The following is a 24,056-nucleotide window of genomic DNA, read 5'->3' as shown; positions in this document are numbered from 1 at the left end:
AACTGTACAGTAGTTTGAACATTATTTGGCATTTCTCTTCTTTGGGATCGGAATGAAAATTGACCTTTTCCAGTTCTGTGGCCACTGCTGAAGTTTCCAAACTTGCTGACATATTGAGGGCAGCACTTTAATTGCATCATCTTTTAGAATTTGAAAGAAGTAGGGTGATGACATACAGCCTTGTGGTACTCTTTCTGTTTTTTTCTGTTGCATCTTGACCTGCATACAAGTTTTTCAGAAGACAAGTAAGGTGGTCTGATATTCCCATGCCTCTAAGAATTTTCCATAGTTTCTCATGATCCACACTGTCAAAGTCTTTAGCATGGTCAATGAAGCAGAAGGAGATGTTTTTCTGGAACTCTCTTGCTTTCTCAATGATTCATTGAATGTTAGCAATTTGATCTCCAATTCCTCTCTTTTCTAAACCCAGCTTGTACATCTGGAACTTCTTTAATCATGTCTTATTGAAGCCTGGCTTGGAGAATTTTGAGGATAACCATGCTAGCATGTGAAATGAGTGCATTTGTACAGTAGTTTGATTACTCTTTGGCATTGCCCTTCTTTAGGATTGCAATGAAAACTGACCTTTTCAAGTCCTGTGGACACTGATGAGTCTTCCAAATTTGCTGACATATTGAGTACAGCACTTTAATCGCATTCTTTTAGAATTTTAAATGAGTCAGCTGGAAATCCATCACCTCCACTAGCTTTGTTCGTAGTAATGCTGCCTAAGGCCCACTTGACTTCACACTCAACGATGTCTGGATCTAGGTGAGTTACCATGCCATCACCGTTATCTGTATCATTAATACATTTTTTTGATATAATTCTTCTGTGCATTCTTGCCAACACTTCTTAATCTCTTCTGCTTTGGTTAGGTCCGTACAGTTTCTGTCCTTTATCATGCCCATCTTTGTCTGAAATATTCCCTTGATATCTCCAAATTTCTTGAAGAGTTTTCTAGTATCCTATTCTATTGTTTTTCTCTATTTTTTTGCATTGTTTATTTAAAAGCTCTTCTTATCTCTCCTTGCTACACTCTGGAAATTTGCATTCAGTTGGGTATATCTTTCCCTTTCTCCTTTGCCTTTCATTTCTCTTCTTTCCCCACTATTTGTCAAGCCTCCTCAGACAACCATTTTGCCTTCTTGCAACTTTTTACCTTTGGGATGGTTTTGATCACTGTCTCTTATACAATGCTATGAACATCCATCCATAGTTCCTCAGGCACTCTCTCTACCAGATCTAATTCCTTGAACCAATTTATCACATCCACTGTATAAATGATTTGACTTAGATCATACATGATTGGCCTATTGTTTTTCCCTACTTCCTTCAATTTAAGCCTGAATTTTGCAACAAGCAGCTCATGCTCTGAGTCACAGTCAGCTCCCGGCCTTGTTTTTGGTGACTGTATAGAGCTTCTCCATCTTTGGCTGCTAAGAACAAAATCAGTCTGATACTGGTTTTGACCATTTGGTGATGTCCATGTACAATTATCTCTTGTGTTTTTGGAAGAGGGTGTTTGCTATGACCAATATATTCTTTTAACAAAACTGTTAACATTTGCCTTGCTTCATTCTGTACTCCAAGGACAACCTTGCCTGTTACTCCAGATATCTCTTGACTTCCTAGTTTTACATTCTGTTACCGTGTGAAGAAAAAGACACCCTTTTTTTGGTGTTAGTTCTAGAAGTTTGTCTAGAAGTTTAGTTCTTGTAGGTCTTCAGAGAACCAGTCAACTTCAATTTCTTCAGCATCAGTGATTGGGGCATCAACTTGTATTACTATGATAATAAATGTTTTGCCTTGGAAACAAACCAAGATCATTCTTTCGTTTTTGAGATCGTATCCAAATATGCTATCTCAGACTATTTTGTTGACTTTGAGGGTACTCTATTTCTTCTAAGGGATTCTTTCCCACAGCAGTAGATATAATGGTCATCTGAATTAAGTTCACTCAATTCTGTCCATTTTAATTCACTGATTCCGAAGATGGCAAAGTTCACTCTTGCCACTTTCTGCTTTACCACATTCAATTTATCTTGGTTCATGGACCTAACATCCCAGGTTCCTATGCAATATTTTTCTTTACAACACCAGACTTTCCTTTCACCATCAAACAAAATCACAGCAGACCATCATTTCTTCTTTGGCCCACCCGCTTCATTATTTCTGAAGCTATTAGTAACTGCCCTTCACTCTTCCCCAGTAGCATATTGGATGTCTTCTGACTTGGAGGACTCATCTTCTGGTGTCATATCTTTTTGCCTTTTCATAATGTTCATGAGGTTCTTGTGGAAACAATACTAGAGTAGTTTGTCAAACTAGAGTAGAAATGGCAAACTACTCTAGTATTCTCTCCACAAGTGGGCCACGTTTTATCAGAACTCTTCACTCTGACCTGTCCATCTTGGGTGGCTCTGCATGGCATGACTCATAGATTCACTGAGTTATGCAAGTTCTCTTGTCATGACAAGGTTGTTATCCATGAAGGGGAGCTTCAAGAAAGAGAACAAATGAAAGATGTGCTGCAGGCATTTTCATTTCCTGGGGAAAGATCTTATGTTTTACGACAGAAGTAGACATGTATCTGTGTATCTGCTTTCTTTAGCTCAGTGTTCAGCACAGAATATTTGTTCAAGAAATATTTGTTGACTGATGAAACAAAAAATGAAGATGGATGATTCTAATGAATACCGAATTTTCCTAAATATATTTAGAATTCAAATATAAATCATTCTAAATATAAAATTTTAATGTAACTGATAACAAAACCAGAGATTGCTCTGGCAACATCTGAAAGTTCATCAGTCAAATATATGTATTAACTTCCTTACACTGCTATTTTCTTGGTGGATGACTTAACCAAAAGCACAAAATAACTCCTCTTTAGTGGTAGACCTAAGTATCAAGTCCAGTTTTTGTGTTTCTTTCAACTTAGAAGTTGAATGAAAGGAGATAGCCTACAAGAGTATAGATGAGAAAATAGTCTAGGGACATAGATTTGGAAATACACACAGAAAAGTGAAAATTAAACTCATAAAATAGATGAATGCTTCTAAGAACAGTGGAAGATAGAAATATAACATAGTAGGATTCAAATATGCAAAAAGTATATCTGTTTATTTAATCCATATATTTATGAGTGGTTGCTTGTGTTTTTGGAAGACAGTGTTTTCTATGAGCAGTGAGTTCTCTTGTCAAAATTCTGTTAATCTTTGCCCTGCATAATTTTGTATTCCAAGGCCAAATTTGCCTGTTACTATACCTGTATATTTGCACAATTGCACTCCTCTCACACGCTAGTAAAGTGATGCTTAAAATTCTCCAAGCCAGGCTTCAGCAATATGTGAACCATGAACTTCCAGATGTTCAAACTGGTTTTAGGAAAGGCAGAGGAACCAGAGATCAACTTGCAAACATCTGCTGGATCATTGAAAAAGCAAGAGAGTTTCAGGAAAAAACACCTATTTCCTTGTTATTGACTATGTCAAAGCCTTTGACTGTGTGGATCACAATATACTGTGGAAAATTCTGAAAGAGATGGAATACCAGACCACCTGACCTACCTCTTGAGAAACCTATGTTGCAGGTCAGGAAGCAAGAGTTCGAACTGGACATGGAAAAACACACTGGTTTCAAATAGGAAAAGGAGTACGTCAAGGCTGTATATTGTTACCCTGCTTATTTAACTTATATGTAGAGTACATCATGAGAGACGCTGGGCTGGAGAAAGCACAAGATGGAATCAAGATTTCTGGGAGAAATATCAATAACCTCAGATATGCAGATGACACCAGCCTTCTGGCAGAAAGTGAAGAAGAACTAAAGAGGCTCTTGATGAAAGAGGAGAGTGAAAATGTTGGCTTAAAGCTCAACATTCAGAAAACTAAGATTATGACATCTGGTCCCAATACTTCATGGCAAATAGATGGGGAAACAGAGGAAACAGTGCTTGACTTTATTTTTCTGGGCTCTAAAATCACTGCAGATGGTGATTGCAACTATGAAATTAAAAGACACTTACTCCTTGGAAAGAAAGTTATGACCACCCTAGACAGCATATTAAAAAACAGAGACATTACTTTGCCAGCAAAGGTCCATCTAGTCAAGGCTATGGTTTTTCCAGTGGTCATGTATGGATGTGAGAGTTGGACTATAAAGAAGGCTGAGCACCAAATAATTTATGCTTTTGAACTGTAGTGTTGGAAAAGACTCTTGAGAGTCCCTTGGACTGCAAGGAGATTCAACCAATCCATCATAATGGAGATCAGTCCTAGGTGTTAATTGGAAGAACTGATGTTGAAGCTGAAACTCCAATATTTTGGCCACCTGATGCGAAGAGCTGACTCATTTGAAAAGACCCTGATGCTGGGAAAGATTGAAGGCAGGAGGAGAAGGGGACAACAGAGGATGACATGGTTGGATAGCATCACTGACTCAATGAACATGGGTTTGGGTGGACTCTGGGAATTGGTGGTGGACAGGGAGGCCTGACGTGCTGTGGTTCATGATGTTGTGAAGAGTCAGACACAAGTGAGTGACTGAACTGATCTGAATTGATACCTATATATTGTCACTCCTGTATATTGTACACTTATTATATATTGTCACCCTGTTTATTTAGCTTGCATGCAGTGTACATCATGCCAAATTCTGGGACTGGATGAAGCAGAAGCTGGAATCAAGATAGCCTGGAGAAATATCAATAACCTCAGATATGCAGATGACAGCAACCTTATGGCATAAAGCAAAGACCTAAAGAGTCTCTTGATGAAAGTGAAAAAGCTGGCTTAAAACTTAACATTCAGAAACAGATCATGGCATCCGGTCCCATCACTTCATGGCAAATAGATAGGGAAACGGTAGAAACAGTGAAGGATTTGATTTTTTTGGGGTTCCAAAATCACTGCAGATGGTGACTGCAGCATGAAATTAAAAGACGCTTGCTCCTTGGAAGAAAAGTTATAATCAATCTAGACAGCATGTTAAAAAGCAGAGGCATTACTTTATATGTACATGTATACCATGTGTCCTTAGAGATAGCAAGAGAATATTTTATGCAAAGATGGGCACAATAAAAGACAGAAATGGCATGAACCTAGCAGAAGCAGAAGATATTAAGAAGAGGTGAAAAGAATACACAGAAGAACTATACAAAAAAGATCTTTATGACCCGGATAACCACGATGGTGTGATCACTCACCTAAAGCCAGACATCCTGGAATGTGAAGTCAAATGGGCCTTAGGAAGCAACAATGCAAACAAAACTAGTGGAGGTGATGGAATTCCAGTTGAGCTATTCCAAATTCTAAAAGATGATGTTGTTAAAGTGCTACACTGAATGTGCCAGCAAATTTGGAAAACTCAACAGTGGTCACAGGACTGGGAAATATCAGTTTTCATTCCAATCCCAAAGAAAACAATGCCAAAGAATGCTCAAACAACCGCACAATTGCACTCATCTCACACAATAGCAAAGTAATGTTCAAAATTATGCAACACTATGTAAATTCAACAGTATGTGAATCAATAACTTCCAGATGTCCAAGCTGGATTTACAAAAGGCAGAGGAACCAAAGATCATGTTGTTGACATCTGTTGGATCATACAAAAAACAAGAGAATTCCAGAAAAACATCTGCTCTGCTTCACTGACTACACTAAAACCTTTGACTGTGTGGATCACAACAAACTCGGGAAATTCTTATGGATATGGGAATGCCAGACCACCTTACCTGCCTCCTGAGAAGTCTGTATGCAGGTCAAGAAGCAACAGTTAGAACTGTACATAGAACAATGGTCTGGTTCCAAATTGAGAAAGGAGCATGTCAATGTTGTATATTGTTACCCTGTTTATTTAACTCATATGCAGAATACTCCATGCAAAATGCCAGTTGCATGAAGCACAGGCTGAAATCAAGATTGCCAGGGGAAATATCAATAACCTCAGATATGCAGATGACACCACACTTATGGCAGAAAGTGAAGAGGAACTAAGAGCCTCTTGATGAAATTGAGAGAGTAAAAAAGCTGGCTTAAAAGTCAACATTCAAAAAATGAAGATCATGGCATTAGGTCCCATCACTTCATGGCAAACAGATGGGGAAACAATGGAAACAGTGACAGACTTTATTTTCTTTGGCTCCAAAATCACTGAAGATGGTGACTGCAGCATGCAATTAAAAGACCCTTGCACCTTGGAAGAAAATTTATGACCATCCTAGACATCATATTAAAAAGCAGAGACATTACTTTGTCAACAAATGCCCATATAGTTAAAGCTATGTTTTTTTCAGTAGTCATGTAAGGATGTGAAAGTTGGACCATAAAGAAAGCTGAGCACCAAAGAAGTGATGCTTTTGCACTGTGGTGTTGGAGAAGACTCTTGAGTATCCCTTGGACTGAAAGGAGATCAAATCAGTTTTCCTAAAGGAAATCAGTCCTGAATATTCATTGGAAGAAATGATGTTGAAGTTGAAGCTCCAATAATTTGGCCACCTGATGTGAAGAACTGACTCATTAGAAAAGACCCTGATGCTGGGATAGATAGAAAGCAGGAAGAGAAGGGGATGACCGAGAATTAGATGGTTGGATTGCATTACCAACTCAATGGACATGAGTTTGAGCAAGCTCTGGGAGTGGGTGATGGACAAAGGCCCCATGGACTGGCTTGCTGCCATCCATGAGTCACAAAGCGTAGGACATGACTAAGCAACTGAACAGATCTGATGGACGTGTATAAGTGATTTCCTTTGCTGTACACTGGAAACCAACAACATTGTAAATTAACTATACTCCAGTAAAAATTAAAAAAAATAATAAAATATTGTGTGATATCATATGCAGAAAATTTAGAAAGAAAAACAAAATTGAATTACGGAGAACAGATTGGTTGTTCTCAGATGTGGGGAGGGTTGGCGGTGGACAAAACGGTTCAAAGGAGTTAACAAGTACAAACTTGCAGCTATAAAAAAAATGTCATGGAAATATAATGTAAAGGAGGGCAACTACAGTTAATAATACTGTATGCATGTTTGACAATGTTAATAGAATACTTTTTAAAATTTTTCATCACACAAAACTAGTTTGTAGCTGTACACAGTGATAGAGTTGAATATGCTATTGTCATGATTATTTCTAAATATATAAAAATATCAAATCTTATGTTGTAGACACGAAACTAAAATATCAGTGTATGCCAATTATATCTAAATAAAAAATAGAAAAAATTAGAATGGAAAACAAACACTCTAAACTTAGTTTTCTACCTCTATTAAATGGAACAAAAATAATTCTTCATTCAATCTTGAGGAGCATGCCAATCTTCACAAGCATGATTTCAATGTGAATTATTTTAATCCAGGAATAATGTTGACCCTGAAACAAGGTACCTGCCTTATTTATGTGCTGCTATAAGAATCAGAAGGACTCTAGTGGGAGTTCTAAGGACATGGTTTTTCAAGCTCATACAAAAAAAGACTTAAGATGCATTAACACTATCTAATCATTAATTTCCCACACAAAAGTGAGGTTATATATATTTTCTATTCAGATGTCAATTTAGAATGTAACTTGCACTATTGTGACTTCTTTCCTTCTAAAATGTCTTATTTGTTCATTTTAGTCTAATATTGCTAGAAAAGAAATACTTAGGAAAATGGATGTCAGATATGATATGATCTGCAGCTCCTTTAGAGATATCAAATTCTTTTTTTTTTTAATATTATTTTATTAGTTGGAGGCCAATCACTTCACAACATTTCAGTGGGTTTTGTCATACATTGACATGAATCAGCTATATAGTTACACGTAATCCCCATCCCGATCCCCCCTCCCACCTCCCTCTCCACCCGACTCCTCAGGGTCCTCCCAGTGCACCAGGCCCGAGCACTTGACTCATGCATCCCACCTGGGCTGGTGGTCTGTTTTACCATAGATAATATACATGCTGTTCTTTCAAAACATCCCACCCTCACGTTCTCTCCCAGAGTTCAGGACATGGAAGCAACCTAGATGCCCATCAGCAGATGAATGGATAAGGAAGCTGTGGTACATATACACCATGGAATATTACTCAGCCATTAAAAAGAATTCATTTGAATCAGTTCTAATGAGATGGACGAAACTGGAGCCCATTATACAGAGTGAAGTAAGCCAGAAAGATAGAGATATCAAATTCTTAACCAGTCAAACATAGGCCAGGTGACACTTTTTAAACTGTGGGTACAGAAATGAAGAAAAAAAAAAAAAAGATCAGGTTCACTGTTGCATGGAGCCTAAATTCTAATGGTTAATGTAACTAGCAAACAAATGAATAAATGTAACATTTTATATTAAGATACATTCTATGAAGGGGTTTCCCTGGTGGCTCAATGGTAAAGAATCCACCTGCTGATGCAAGTGTGGGTTTGATTTCTGGGTGGAGAAGGCCCCTTGGAAAAGGAAATGGCAACCCACCCCAGTATTCTTGCCCAGGAAGTCCAATGGACAGAGGAATTTGGTGGACTATAGCCCCATAGGGTTGGAAAAAAGTCAAACATGACATAGCAACTGACCAACAGCATCAACAACAATAGGAATATTCTATGAAGAAAAATAAAGTAGGATTCTGGGTTAGAAGAGTAACTGGACAGTTGTTGTGGGAGGGGATAACATAAGATATAGTAAATCAGGGAAGGGTTCTCCAAAATGATACTATTTAAGTTGAAAAAACAAATGATGAAAAGGACTAGTCATGCAAAAACTGGGGAGAAGAATTCCAAGCAGAGGGAACAGTATATGCAAAAGCTTGCCAAGAGAGCAATCTTAATGTATATGAGAAGCAAAAATATCCTAGTTTGGGTAGGTCAATAAATAAAATGGGAAACTGGTTCAAGATGAAGGTAAGAGGCTGGATAATGTAAGCATTGAAAGCTAGGGTAAGAAGTCTAAGTTTATTATGAATGTAATGGGAAACCATTAGTGTTTTAAGCAGTGGACAGTAGAGGCAGCAAGACTCTTGCAGTACTTCAGCAAAGATTATGATGAATATTGGGACTATTTAGGTAGTAGTAAATGAGATGGAAGAAGTGGACTGATTTAGGATATATTTTGGACGTAAGGTATACAAGTTCTAGTGATTGATCACATATGGGAGATGAGGAAAAGAGTAGAATCATAGATGATATCCAGATTTTAAAAGATTAAATGGGTGGATGGCAGTGCCATTTACTAAGATGGAGAATATTGGGAAAGACTAGGCTTTGAGATGGGTTAAGAGTGTTATTCATATATGTTAAATTTGAGATGTCCATAGACTACACCGAAACTTCCAAGTAGGTGTTTAGAATTTGGAACTCATTGGAAAGGCCAAAGGTGGCTATATTACTTTTGCAGTTATCAATACATAAATGACATTTAAAAGTATCAAATTGGATGAACTCACCGAAGGAGAATTTTAGAGAGAAGGTCCAGGACAAAGACTTAGATCATTCTAACGTTAAAGGTGAGGAAGCGTAAGATATAATAAAGGGGGTGAAAAGCTACCAGTAAGTAGAAAGAACAGCATGGGATAGACTTAAGTAAAGTAAGTATTTTTAAAAGAAGAAGAGGTTGGTTTAAATGCTGCTGGATTATAGAATAACATGAGGAGAGAAGAGAGTTCAGTATGTGTGGCTACAAGACGGTATTTGGTAATCCTGAAAAGAGCACTTTTAGTAAAGTGGTAGGGATGGAAGAGCCTGATTACATGGTAGCTATACAAATTTAAGCTTATTACAGTGATGGTATGAATATATGCAAGGCCAGAACATATCCTGAAAGTTTTGTTTTGTTTTTTTTTTTTTTTACAATTAAAATTAATCCTCAGGTTCAAGGATTTTGTAGTATTACTTTCTTATATTTTACATATTTTTCATAAAAACTGCTTTTGGAAAAGAGTTCAGCTTTTCGAGGGTCTCTTTTTCTCAATTACCTTAAAATTATACACCAATATATTTTCATTCCTTACAAATTTTGTTGCTTTACTGGTTATCTGCCCCGTTGACTTAGACTGAGCCCTAAACAATTGGATCATTAATCAGCTTTGTCACAAAGCTGACATTTTGAGTCTGCCAGGAGAAAAATGGATTTAAAATCAGCCTTTTTGAAAGAGATAATAGGGATTTATTCATCTCTCCCACAAATGGAAAATATATGAAAAACAAATGGAAGTCAATACAAAAAGTTTTATTTTAAATAAATCAAGGATAGAAAAAAAACTTGGAATACAAGGTAAAGTGAGATTCCCACCATTCAGAAGAGGAAATGGAAGCCCTTTGAGATATAAGAACAAGAATAGGGGGACAGAGAGGAAGAGGAGAAAGGGTGGGGGAAAATTAATTAAATATAAGGTCAAGACCCAGACATATGTGCAGATGTTCTGAATTTAGCAGGACAGACAGCATGAGACCTACCATGCTGAGAATAGTCAATCAACACTGTGGAAAAGCAGAGGAAACACAGACTGATGCCCAGAAACAATGCAAATGAATCACACCTCAACCAAAAATCAGAGAGCCAACAAGGGAGGATAAGAATGGGAAGAGCAGACTTTCCATCCAAAGTAAAATGTTTAATTAAGCTTCCCTTTACAGCCAGGTTTTAAAGGAAGGGGGATAGAAAGGGAGATCCTCTGTAGGAGAAAAATAGAAAACTTTAAATTTACAGATCCAAAGAGAGTGGATCAACCTTGAAGATACTGTTTCCCACCCCTGATTATCAGTACTAGCGACAACTCATAAAGATACTGTTAAAAAATTAAATAATTAAATATGCTTTTTTGCATATCTGAATCCTAGTATGTTATGTTTCTATCTTGCTGTATCTGAATTTGGTTGAGCTTTTACCATATTCAGCACTTCCTAGGAAATGTCTTTATATCCTACTAAAATATGCCCCTTAGAAATTTTAGCTATTTTCCTTTTTGTTCTTTCATAAGCATAGGATAGTTAACCACATCTGTAATATGATCCTTTTTAGAAATAATTATAAATAGTTTCTTAAATCCCAAGCCAGTTCTCTCTTCCCCAGTCTAAATACTATTTGTAACTTTTTGACATTTGCTTTGCATCCCTTTTGGGTCCTATGGAAGTACTCTATATTTTCTCATTTGTGAGTCTCAAGCTTGTCAATATTCCAGTAAAAGAGAACTAATCTTCAGAGAAAATATGAATTAAATTTAAAATATATCTTTCATTTTTAATCAAATTTTCTCTAAAAAATAAAACAGAAGCAAACATACCAAAGGAGCATATCTTGGCTTTGGAGGTGGAGGAGGCATCTGGCACCGACAGAGACGTTTGACTCTAGGTGATGGCAGTAAAGGCTCACAAGGAGGTAGTGGTGGTCTTTCTCTTGACGGAGGAACTCTACCTGTACCTTTTTTTTTCCCTTTTTCTTTGAATGTAGTCCTCCGGGATGGCATTTTGATTCCTCTTTTTAGTTCCACTGCATCCTTCTTTGAATCTGTAGATGTGGCATCTGATTCATCAACTCTCTTTTTAGGCCCAGGTTTAAATAGAGACTCTTCAGATTCAGCATCTGAACTTTTGAACATTTCAGTCTTCTTTAGGTCTCCTTTGGAAGACATATCAGATTCAACATCACTAGACTCTGTGTCCTTCTTTGCACTCTTTTTGGCGTCTTTCTTTGAATCTCGTTTAACCTTCTTTGACTCCCAGTCAGACTCAGTTTCAGTAGACTCTTCAAATTTCATTGCAGACTTCTTTTTGTCGTATTTCTTTAAATCTTTCTTATCTTTCTTTGAATCTTTTCCACCCTTTTTTGCATCCCCTTCAGATTCAGAATCTGCATCAGTAGACACAGCATCCTTCTTGGCATCCTTTTTCTTATCATCTTTCTTTGAATCTTTCTTGCCCTTTTTTGAATCTTTCTTTTCATCCTTTGAGTCTCCAGATTCTGCATCGGTAGACTCTGCATCTTTCTTGGCATCCTTTTTCTTATCATCTTTCTTTGAATCTTTCTTGCCCTTTTTCAAATCTTTCTTTGCATCCTTTGAGTCACCAGATTCTGCATCAGTAGACTCTGCATCTTTCTTGGCATCCTTTTTCTTATCATCTTTCTTTGAATCTTTCTTGCCCTTCTTCAAATCTTTTTTTGCATCCTTTGAGTCTCCAGATTCTGCATCAGATGCAGCATCCTTCTTGGCATCCTTTTTCTTGTCATCTTTCTTGCCTTTCTTTGCATCTTTTGAGTCTCCAGATTCTGCATCAGTAGACTCTGCATCCTTCTTTGCATCCTTCTTGGTATCTTTTGTTGCACCCTTCTTATCTTTCTTTGCATCTTTCTTTGCATCTTTTGAATCTACAGATTCAGCATCAGAGCCCTTCCCCTTTGCATCTTTTTTTGCATCCTTCTTTGTGGGCTTCTTCGAATTATTCTGTGAATAATTCTTTAACCACATATCAAAGTCCATGGATTCAGCATCTGACTCCCCTAGATGCATCATTAAACCCACATTTGAGCTATTTTTTGAGAAAGTCTCTGATATGGCATCAGAATTATTCTTTGAGCTCTTAGAGTACTTCTTTGTACTTATGGATTCAAAATCCATCTCCTTGGAATCTTTTGAATATCTCTTATCTTTTTTTGGATGCTTTATTGAAACTGGTATAGAATCTTTGGATTCTGGGTTTGCTTCTGATTTGGACTTTAACTTCTTAGACAGTTGACTTTCATGTGATGATTTTGATGGAGTTTTATCTGCTTTATTTCCTCTTTTAGGTTTCTCATCTGTTTCATGTGGGCCTGGGTCTTTCTTGGAAATTTTCTTCAAAGTTGTTCCTTTTTTGTCATCTTTGCACTTTTTACATTCTGCCTTTTTAGAATGGGTTATATGTCTGAATGAGGCCTGTCTCCTGATGGTTAAATTAATAGATGGACTTTGAGTTTTTTTCCTTAAAGAATGCCTCATCCATATATAAGCTGGTTTCTGAAGTTCATCTACATTTCTTTTGTCATGTCTCTGAAAAAAATGGTTTGAATAATGATAAGTTTTTTAATGAGTTTTATCTTTTTTATATTGAAACAAATAGTCTAGCTTTTCGATGACCATCTATTTAGATTGTGTCTTGTTTCTTTTTCAACATTCTGTGTGTGTTTGTATGTGTATGTGAGAAAACTCCACTTTGGAAATAAAATGAATTTAAGAGGAACCTCAGAATATCCTCAGTGATTCATATTAGGATAAGAAGGGGTCCACAGTGATTCATAACATTTCAGGACCTGGCCTCACAATAGATAATAAATTCCTTTAGAACTCCTACATGGGAGAGATATTTTGAAACATTTCACGTATCCTTCTGCTCCAAAATAGATAAAAAAATAAGTTGATACTCTTGAAGTTTGTCATGATAATTCTTATGATAGTTTACAATTCTGTAGGCTTCAGGGTTAGCCTGATTTCTACATCTACTTTCAAGATTTTCTTACCAAATTGAGAGCCTAAGATCTTTGCTATGAAGCACTGCTGAAAACAAATACATAAAGTAAAGCAAGTGTCTTATCTGCATTAATTAGTGTAGCAGTAGCGTGTTATTATAATTATATGTATTTTTTTACTTCTGTCTAAACATTTGTCAAGGCTGGTTGTCATAATGACCACATAGACTAATTTTACATTTACTTCTTATATTTCTTCCATTGTTATATGGAATGAAAGGAAGAACATGAAGAGAAGCATGAAACTTGGATCTCTATAGATGTAAATAAATGGCCCTTGAATAAATGCATTGACTATAGCTCTGCTTTGGGAGAGGCTTTTAAAACATATTTTGCTATCACTATGGCTGACCTCTGTAAGCTAACTTCTCTTTTGGTTAGTTGAAAGGATAACTCCACTTTATAAAAAAAAAAAATAGAAAACTTGAATCTACAAGTATCTGGTATTTGAATTCTAGATTAAAGAAAATGTAAAGGCCCTGAAACCTCAAGATTGGCTCCTATTCTAAGACTCAAATTTTACATGTTTTTGCAGCTGGTAAACATTTCCTGAGAGATCCCACCAGTTTCAGTATTAGATTCTCCAGCTTACCTAGCCTATGAGCTTTAAAATGCCTTTGAAATGGAGAAACACATATAAGTTCAATCAGAAACAGCTGGGGACAATCTGCTATACAGGGAATTATACACCTAAAATATTTGCCTCCTAAAGGTATCAAAATTCAAATTATGTATTTTATTTGTATGTATGTATTGTAACGTATTATATTTAATTTAAAATGATCTTGTCAATACTCACAGGAGCTGTGATTTGAATTTCTGAAGGTCTTAATCTCTTTTTTCCACCTGGCTGGGATGGTTTGGGAAATGCTGTAGTGAAATATTGTTGATTCCATAATTTTTTGCTTGATTCAATGACTGAAATGAGAGAGGATAAGAAACAATTTTGCAGCTAATAGCCAGAATTTCATCAGCCCTGAAATATTCCTGAGCAAGGAATATAGTTTAATTTAAACTAAATTATAACTCAAAATACAGTCCCACCACCTAGAGTTTGTAGTTTATTTGCATGCCAGTTAAGGGAAAATAAAAATCGACTATTCCATTTAGAACCAAATTAAGTTTAAAATGACGTTTGTAATTTTACTTTCTAGATTAAACCAATATATGCAGTACCATGTGTAAAATAGATAGCTAATGGGAAGCTCCTGTATAACACAGGGAGCTCAGCTAAGTGCTCTGTGATGACAGAAGGAGTGGGATGGGGGAGTGGAAGGGAGGCTCAGTAGGGAGGGGATATATGAATATTTATAGCTGATTCATGTTGCTGTGCAGCAGAAACTAACAAAGCATTGTAAAGCAGTTATCCTCCAATTTAAAATATAATGAAATTAATAGTTACAGTAATACAACCAAACAATAGGAATGGAAAATAAAGAAACTCTTTCCTTCCAAACATCTCCATCATCTCCACTACCTTCATGTCATTTTGTTCCGATTGCAGAGCATATGACTTCTTCTATAGTCCCCATAACAGCTATTAACAGAGCGTCAGTTGAAAGTCTCAATTGATTAAGTGTTTATGTTACTCCTCTTCTGTCCTCAATGACATCCCAAGTCATAAAAATTAGGGCCACAGGCCCAAATACTACATTCAGTTCTGACACTCTTATTTAAAGAAGGGGCATGCACACATTTGAGGGCACCCAGAATAGAGTGATCAGGAAGATCAAGCTATCTGAAAGCTATCAAAAGAAGAAAAGTGGGATAGTTTAGATAGTTCTTCTGGAGATTAATAAGAGATGTGATCATTATATTCAAATATTTAAAGAGCTGTTACATAAAAGAGTAGTAGTAATAGTAGTAATAAGATAGCTGCAACTGCTAACATATATATAGCACTTGCTATATGCTGGACTGTGTTTTAAACACTTACTATATATCAACTCTTAGTCATTGCAACACTTTGAATTAGTTAATATAATTTATAATTGACTCCATTTTACAGATGTAGAAAAATAAAGCACCTAGAGAGGTTAAATTACTTGCCCCCAAATCATAAATTTAGCGGAAGAGTTAAGATTCAAGCACAGATAGTTTGGCTCCAGAGTCCATGCTTTTAATTACAATGTCAGAGACTTCTTTGCTTCCTGAGGGAAAAACTAGAATCAATGGATAAAAGTTGTAGCATTGCAGGTGAATTTCAACTCAATATATTAAGAAATTTCCTAAAGTTTTAGCTGTTCAACACATGAACTGTCAACTTTCTTCTTTCTGACTACAGGAATACTTTAAACACACACACGCGTACCAATATTCATGCTTCTCTTAGATTTTAACAAAAATTTAGGTTTTTTTATGCTTTATCACATTGAATGGAAGACACTAGTCATTTTCCCTAAAATTATTTTCAAATATAATTTTAATTCTTACTTGGTATGGAATTATCATATGTTTTGATGTTTATTTCTTGCCTGTTTAAAAAAGAAAATGTTTTAATTGAATTTGTACTATGTCTAATAAAAGTAATAATAATAATAATAATGACTATTATTACTAAGATGCCTTTAATAGTAATGCTGTCAGAAATCTGATGTGTTCTCTGAATTCCATTATCTAAATCTGTCTACCTGTAATACACAATTCCCTTCCTCTAAATTAAGTTATAGATGTATATGACTGTATTTCTCATCAGAAACTTGAATAAAAATAGACTATAGATCAAAACTGAAATAAAAACACTCCAATTAAAGTAAATAAATTAATTTTAAAAACTTGGTAAAGAGAAGGAAATATAATCTTATGTGCATATCTAAATAAACTTACTAATGACAAATTTAACTTAGTAAAAAAACCCACTAATTTGAAAAATTCTATAACGTGTAAAATATCTTATTTAATTATATAGAACAATAAATAAAATTGGTTCCCCTGCAATTTTCTAATGAAAACATCTAAATCAGTATGAACCATATATCTTCTAAATTCACTACATAAATTTTGAAGACAACCTACCACTTTTTAATATTCTTAGTACTTAAATTAAATTAAAACACTAATGATGTGTGAGAGGGGAACATATAACTGTTGATCTGTATTTTGAGTTGCTCCTACACATGGGAAAATTGGTCCATGGTATTTTCCATTTGGAAAGTACTCATTTATTTTTGTAATGATTGTGTTGTCTATCGAAGATACACATGGTATGATTTGTTTTTGATTTTAAAATTTTTATCTTTTTAAAATTGTATTTTATTTAAATATTGCTTCCTTATTAATTAGCAGGAACAGTAGAATGTGACCATTGCTAATTCTGAGATTGTACTTCTTTGTGCTAAGTCACTTCAGTTGTGTCAAACTCTTTGCAACCCAGAGTCTCTAGATATGGCTTGATCAAGTCTATTTAAAAACTCTCACAGGTTATTTGGACACTCAGTTCTAGTTATGAATCACACTCAGTTCTATGTATGAATTAATGATCTTGAAAAAGAAAACTTCATAGATTTCTGAAATAGTCCAAGCTTGTGGTGTTTGCTTTTTCAAAAAAAAAAAAAAATAGATGAATGGTCTGTTCATCTGTATTGAAACCACATTTATTCTATAGCATAGCTAGAAAGAAGGTTAAATGGCCTGGGATCCTGGAAATTTTATACTTTGAAAGTTCGAAATGCTGGCTGGATCACTGCCTTCACATTCTGGGAAAAATACTTTGCACCTGTATTGATTTTGACTTCTTTGCTACAGTCTAAAATAATCCTTTTCAAACTTTCTTTTGAGCATGATTCAATATAGATGATGTGTGGATAGTTCAAATTCTACTGTAATAATATACCTTATAAATTATGCATTAAGATAGAAAATTTTAAGAGATGAAATAAAATACATAAATTGAAGCTGTAATACCCTGTTCACACATTCCAACTGATTATCTTGCATGTGCATCTCATTTTGGAAAACATTAGAAAAGGCAATCAAGAAACAATGAGAAATGGGAAAAGAGTCAAATATCACAACATGTCTACCTTGTATATGGACTTCCCAGGTGGTAAAGAACCTGCCTGCCAATTCAAGACATGAAAGAGATGTGGGTTTGATCTCTGGGTTGGGAAGACTTTTGCCAGTATTTTTGCCTGGAGAATTCCATGAATAGAGGAGCCTTGCAAGCTATGGCCCATAGGATCACAAAGAGTTGGACACTACTAAAGTGACTTAGCACACGTTGCCTTGTATACAAGTGGCCTCAGTCTCAAATCATTAGGGCTTTAATATAGTTAAAATCCTGAGAATTTTTATTCATTTCAAAGAGTACATTTTAGTGCAATAAATGATTGTGTGCATACGGTTTTGTTACATAGGTGATCTGAAATATTTATTTTGAAATAAAGGGGAAAATTAGTGACAGAAGCCAGAAGAGAATGGAAGGAATATTTAGTTCTTTTTTTTTTTATTTAGTTCTAAAAAGAAAACAAAAAAAGCCTTGACAATTTAAGATTTTTATCACAGCACAAATATTTTTCAAAAGAGAGTGTGAAATAAAAACATTGTTTTTATATTAAAATAAAAAAATTGTGAAAGTTGTATGGCTAGCAGAAAGTACTAAAACAAATGCAAGTAAGAATTGTTAGGTTAAAAAAAAAAAGAATTCTTCAGGTAGAAGGAAATGACCTAAGATAATACATACTTAAGATAAAATAAAGAGCATAAGAGAGCACATATTTGGGTGCAGAACATGAATATTAAGTATCTACACATAATAATGATAATCTGGTGAGTTTAAAACAAACATTATAAGTTTAAACACAAAATTTATAGTGGTAATAAAGATTGGTGAAATAATTGGAGTTAAGGTGTTATAAGAAGTTTGATTCTCTGGGAGTTGTAAAGATACTAATTTGTTATATACCTCTATAAATTAAAACATAACCACTAAAGAATAATGAAAAGTGTATAAATAAAATAATAGAGAAAGAAATGCAATTAAAATGTTTGATTAATATAAGGGAAAGCAATAAAGGATAAATGAACAAAAACATGGGACAAATAATAAAACTAAAATGATAGATGTAAATACAAACATAAAGTGGTTACATAAAAATAATTGAAAAAATAAAAAATAAAAAAATAAAAGTAAAAAAAAAAATAAAAAAAGCAAATGGACTGGGGACTTCCCTGGTGTGCATTGAGTAAGAATTTGTCTGCCAAAGCAGGAGATGCAGGTGTGATCCCTGGTCTGGGAAGTTTCCACATGCTGCAGAACAACTAAGCCTGCGAGCCTCAACTACTGAGTTTGTTTGCCACAACTACTGTGAACCTAGATCCTGTGCTCTGTAACGAGAAGCTACTGCAGTGAGAAGCTCATGCCCAACAAGAGTAGCTCCTGCTCACCACAGCTAGAGAAATGCCCGCAAGCAGCAACAATGCACTGAATTCTTTACCCTCTGAGCCACCAGGGAAACCCAAGAATACTGGAGTGGGTAACCTGTCCCTTCTCCAGGGGATCTTCCTGACCCAGGAATCAAACCAGAGTCTCCTGCATTGTAGGCAGATTCTTTACCAACTGAGCTACCAGGGAAGCCCAAGAAAGACCCAGTGATGCCAAAAATAAATAAATAAATCAATAAACTTTAAAAAAGCAAATGGACTAAAATCAACAAATTAGAAAGTTTTTCTGCATAACATTGGGTCTATAATTAACAATACTGTGTTTTACACTTAAAAATTTGGTGAGTAGTTCTCATGTTTAATTTTCTTACCACAGAAAAGTATATGGACTAAGTACACCACTTAAACCATGAATCTATCACTGGGTTATAATAAATAAACCTAAAATATAAGAGAACATGATGTTTTGTTGTTTGTTTCTTTTTTTAATGGAAAAGGGATACACTGTGTACCTTAATGGATAATAAACTCGTGGAGCTAAACTAATGTCAAAGCTAAATTTAAGATACATAAAAATAAATAGGAATATTTTATAATGGTAAAGGGGTTAATCCAACAGAAAGATGTAATAATTCTAAATAGGCATGTACCCACTGACATAGCTCTAAAAACCATAAAACTATAATTTATAAAAGAAAAAGTAATGTGCAAACTGACAATCATAGTTGGGAACTTTAGCATATTTATTTAAATAATTAATAGAACAAGAGGAAAAGAATATAGAGTAGAGATATAGAAAAGTTGATAAAACTTGGCATAATATAAAGACATTACACCAAATAACTGCACAATATTATACATTTTTTTTCAAGTTCACATGGAACATTTAACAAAAGTGACCATAGACTAGGCAATAAGCAAATCTCAACAAATATCAAAGTACTAAATCATATGGCATATGTTTGCTACTTACAGTTGAATAAAGCTAGAAATCAACAATAAAAACTAAAAAAAAAAAAATACCTAAACAATTGGAAATTAAAAATACAATCTATGGATCAAAGAATAAATTACAATGGAAGCTAGAAAATATTTTTAAAACTTTTTTAATAGCATAAGGTAAATACAGTATTGAAATATTTGTGAGATGTAAAAACCTATTTAAAACTTTATAACTTTAAATTTGTAAATTAGAAAAGAAGAATAGCTGAAAAGTTAATGCTTTAAGTATCTAGTTCAAGAAGCTAAAAACAGAACAGCAAAATAAAGCCAACATATATAAGAGGAAAAAATAATAAAATTATCATCAGAAAGAAATGAAAAAAGCAAAAGTTTTATGCTAATATTCAAAATTTAGATGAAATAGGCAAATTCCTTTAAAAAGAAAACATATCAAATCTGAAACAAGGGTTAAGTAGAAAATATGGGTTACTGTATGTATACTAAAGACATCGTTTGATCATTAAAAACTTACCGACATAGAGAATTCCAGGTGTGGATGTCTTCATTGATTAAGTCTCCCAAACACCTAAGGAAGAGAAAGTAACAATTATTCAAAAAATCTTCCAAAGAACAGAAAAAGAAGGACTTATCAATTTATTCTATGAAAGTAACATAACCTTGATACAAAAATCTGATGAGGTCATTAATAGAAAAACATGACAGACTTATATCCCTCATAAATATAAATACCCCAGTCCTTAAACATTCGATCTAATTCAATACACAGAAAGGATACTCTATCACAATCAAACAGGATTTAATTCAGTTGTTTAACATTTGAAATTCACCACATTAACACATCAAAATAAAGAAGGGAAAATTATATGAACATTTCAATATGCAGTCTAACAAATTCATGGTAAAATTTTAGCAAATAAAAATTGGAAAGAAACTTCCTTAACCTGATAAAGGATATTTACAGAAAACTAGAGAAAATATGAATACTCAGTGCTGAAGCATTAGAAACATTCCCCTTAAGCTCAGGAACAACAAAAGGATATCTGCTAGCACAACTTCAATGTAATATTTTACTGGACGTTCTAGCTAGTGCAATAAGACAAGAAAAAATATAGACAGAATGTCTAAGAATAGGGGAAAAAAGAAATAAAACTCTTAGTATTTACAGACAGCATGTATATGTAGAAAACACATAATACCTATAGACACACAATTAGAATTAATAAGCTAATTTAACAAAATAGATATATGATTAAATGTGAAAATCAATTATATTTATATATACAACAAAGCAAATAGAAAATATTTTAATAATACAATTTGTCAGTTCAGTTCAATCACTCAGCTGTGTCCGACTCCTTGTGACCCATGGACTGTAGCACGCCAGGCTTCCCTGTTCCTCACAAACTCCCAGAACTTGCTCAAATTCAGGTCCATCAAGTCAATGATACCATCCAATCATCTCATTCTCTGTTGTCACCTTCTCATTCCACCTTCAACTTTTCCCAGCATCAGAGTCCTTTCCAATGTGTCAGTTCTTCACATCAGGTGGCCAAAGTATTGGAGCTTCAGCTTCAGTATCATTCTTTCCAATGAATATCAGGACTGATTTATTTATGACTGACTGGTTTGATCTGTTTGCAGTTCAAGACTCTCAAGAGTCTTCTCCAAGACCACAGTTCAAAAGTATCAATTCTTTGGTGTTCAGCTTCCTTTATAGTCCAACTCTCACATCCACACATGACTACTGGAAAAACCATAGCTTTGACTAGATGCACTTTGTATGCAAAGTAATGTCTTTGGTTTTTCATATGCTGTCTAGGTTGGTCATAGCTTTTCTCCCAAGGAGCAAGCATATTTTAATTTCATGGCTGCAGCCACCAGTTGCAGTAACTTTAGAGCCAAAGAAAAATAAAGTCTACCATTGGTTCCATTGTTTCTCCATCTGTTTGCCATGGAGTGATGGGACTAGATCCTAGGATCTTAGTTTTTTGAATGTTGAGTTTTTTTTTTTTTTCCTCCTCTTCCATTTTTATTTATTTATTTATTTATTATTTTACTTTACAATGTTGTATTGGTTTTGCCATACATTGACTTGAATCCTCCATGGGTGTACATGTGTTCCCCATCCTGAACCCCCTTCCACCTCCCTCCCTGTTGAGTTTTAAGCCAGCTATTTCACTCTTCCACTTTCCTCAAGAGGCTTTTTGGTTCCTCTTTACTTTCTGCCACAAGGGTGAGGTCATCTATGTATCTGAAGTTATTGATATTTCTCCCAGCAATCTTGATTCCAGCTTGTGCTTCATTCAGCCTGTTATTGCACATGATGCACTCAGCATGATGGCATCTGGTCTCATCATTTCATGGCAAGTAGATGAGGAAACAGTGAAAACAGTGACAGACTTTATTTTTTTGGGCTCCAAAATCACTGCCAATGGTGACTACAGCTATGAAATTGAAAGAAGCTTGTTCCTTGGAAGAAAACTTATGACCAATATAGACAGCATATTAAAAAGCAGAGACATTACTTTACCAACAAAGACCTGTCTAGCCAAATCTATGGTTCTCCAGTAGTCATGTATGTATGTGAGAGTTGGACTATAAAGAAAACAGAGTACCAAGAATTGATGCTTTTGAACTGCGGTGTTGGAGAAGACTCTTGAGAGTCCTTTGGACTGCAAGGAGATCCAAACAGTCCATCCTAAAGGAGATCAGTCCTGGGTGTTCATTAGAAGGACTGATGCTGAAGCTGAAACTCCAATACTTTGGCTACCTGATGCGAAGTACTGACTCATTTGAAAAGACTCTGATGCTGGGAAAGGTTGAAGGCAGGAGGAAAAGGGGATGACCGAGGATGAGATGGTTGGATGGCATCACCGACTCAATGCATATGAGTTTGAGTAAACACCAGGAGTTGGTGATGGACAGGAAGGCCTGGTGTGCTGCAGTTCATGGGGTTGCAAAGAGTCGGGCACGACTGAGGTACTGACCTGAACTGAACTCCCCATATATGTTAAATAAGCAGGGTGACAATATACAGCCTTAATGTACTCCTTTCCCAATTTGGAACCAGTCTGTTGTTCCATGTCCAGTTCTAACTGTTGCTTCTTGACCTTCATACAGATTTCTCGGGAGGTATGTAAGGTGGTCTGGTATTCCCACCTCTTGAAAAATTTTCCACAGTTTGTTGTGATCTACACAGTCAAAGACTTTGGCGTAATCAATAAAGCAGAAGTAGATGTTTTTATGAAACTCTCTTGCTTTTTCTATGATCCAATGGATATTGACAATTTGATCTCTGGTTCCTATGCCTTTTTGAATTTCTGCTTGAACATCTGGAAATTCTTGGTTCACGTACTGTTGAAGCCTGAATGGAGAATTCTGAGCATTATTTGCTAGCACGTGGAATGAATCCAATTGTGTGGTAGTTTGAACATTCTTTGGCATTACCCTTCTTTGGGATTGAAATGAAAACTAAACTTTTCCAGTCCTTTGACCACTGCTGTTTTCCAAATTTGCTGGCATACTGAGTGCAGCACTTTAACAACATCATCTCTTAGGATTTGAAATAGCTCAACTGGAATGCCATCACTTCCACTAGTTTTGTTCATAGGGATACTTCTTAAAGCTCATTTCACTTCACATTCCAGGATGTCTAGCTCTAGGTGAGTGATCACACAATCGTGGTTATCTAGGTCATGAAGATATTTTTTTGTATAATTCTTCTGTGTATTCTTTCCACCTCTTCTTAATATCTTCTGCTTCTGTTAGGTCCATGCCGCTCTGTCCTTTATTGTGACTATCTTCGAGTGAAATGTTCCCTTGGTATCTCTAATTTTTTTGAAGAGATCTCTAGCCTTTCCCATTCTACTGTTTTCTTCTGTTTCTTTGCATTGATCATTGAGGAAGGCTTTCTTATCTTTCCTTACTATTCTTTGGAACTCTGAATTCAAATAGAAATATCTTTCCTTTTCTCCTTTGCCTTTAGCTCCTCTTCTTTTCACAGCTATTTGTAGGGCCTCCTCAGACAACCGTTTTGTCTTTTTGCATTTATTTTTCTTGAGGATTATCTTGATCGCTGCCTCCTGTACAATGTCATGAACCTATATCCATAGTTCTTAAGGCACTCTGTCTATCAGATCTAATTCCTTGAATCTATTTGTCACTTCCAGTGTATAATTGTAAGGGATTTGATTTAGGTCATATCTGCATGTGGTTTTAAGCATTTTG

General features: G+C 35.3%; 1 protein-coding gene across 1 annotated transcript; it reads right to left on the bottom strand.

Moving 5' to 3' along the window:
- Window positions 1–10,042: 10,042 nt before the first annotated feature.
- On the bottom strand, window positions 10,043–23,603 carry CYLC1 (cylicin 1). Its single transcript, XM_065916788.1, has 6 exons — window positions 23,569–23,603; window positions 20,341–20,394; window positions 15,918–15,958; window positions 14,284–14,402; window positions 11,266–13,008; window positions 10,043–10,093 (listed from the first exon to the last, which is right to left on the bottom strand). The coding sequence occupies exons 1-6, from the start codon at window positions 23,601–23,603 to the stop codon at window positions 10,043–10,045; spliced, it is 2,043 nt and encodes a 680-aa protein (XP_065772860.1).
- Between the last annotated feature and the right edge of the window lie 453 nt (window positions 23,604–24,056).

This window comes from Muntiacus reevesi, chromosome X (genome assembly GCF_963930625.1).
Source record: "Muntiacus reevesi chromosome X, mMunRee1.1, whole genome shotgun sequence".
NCBI lineage: Eukaryota > Metazoa > Chordata > Mammalia > Artiodactyla > Cervidae > Muntiacus > Muntiacus reevesi.
The sequence above is the reverse complement of the archived record's forward strand: the minus strand, read 5'-3'. Positions and strand labels throughout refer to the sequence as shown.

Bases quoted from the DNA above. Each gene is read 5' to 3' on its own strand.
- CYLC1 (XM_065916788.1), bottom strand. From the start codon at position 23,603: ATGGACCTAACAGAAGCAGAAGATATTAAGAAGAG. The intron at 14,403-15,917 runs GTAAGAATTAAA...CTCTCATTTCAG, and splicing joins ATATGATAATTCCATACCAA to TCATTGAATCAAGCAAAAAA. The intron at 13,009-14,283 runs GTGAGTATTGAC...CATTTTTTTCAG, and splicing joins AAATTCAAATCACAGCTCCT to AGACATGACAAAAGAAATGT.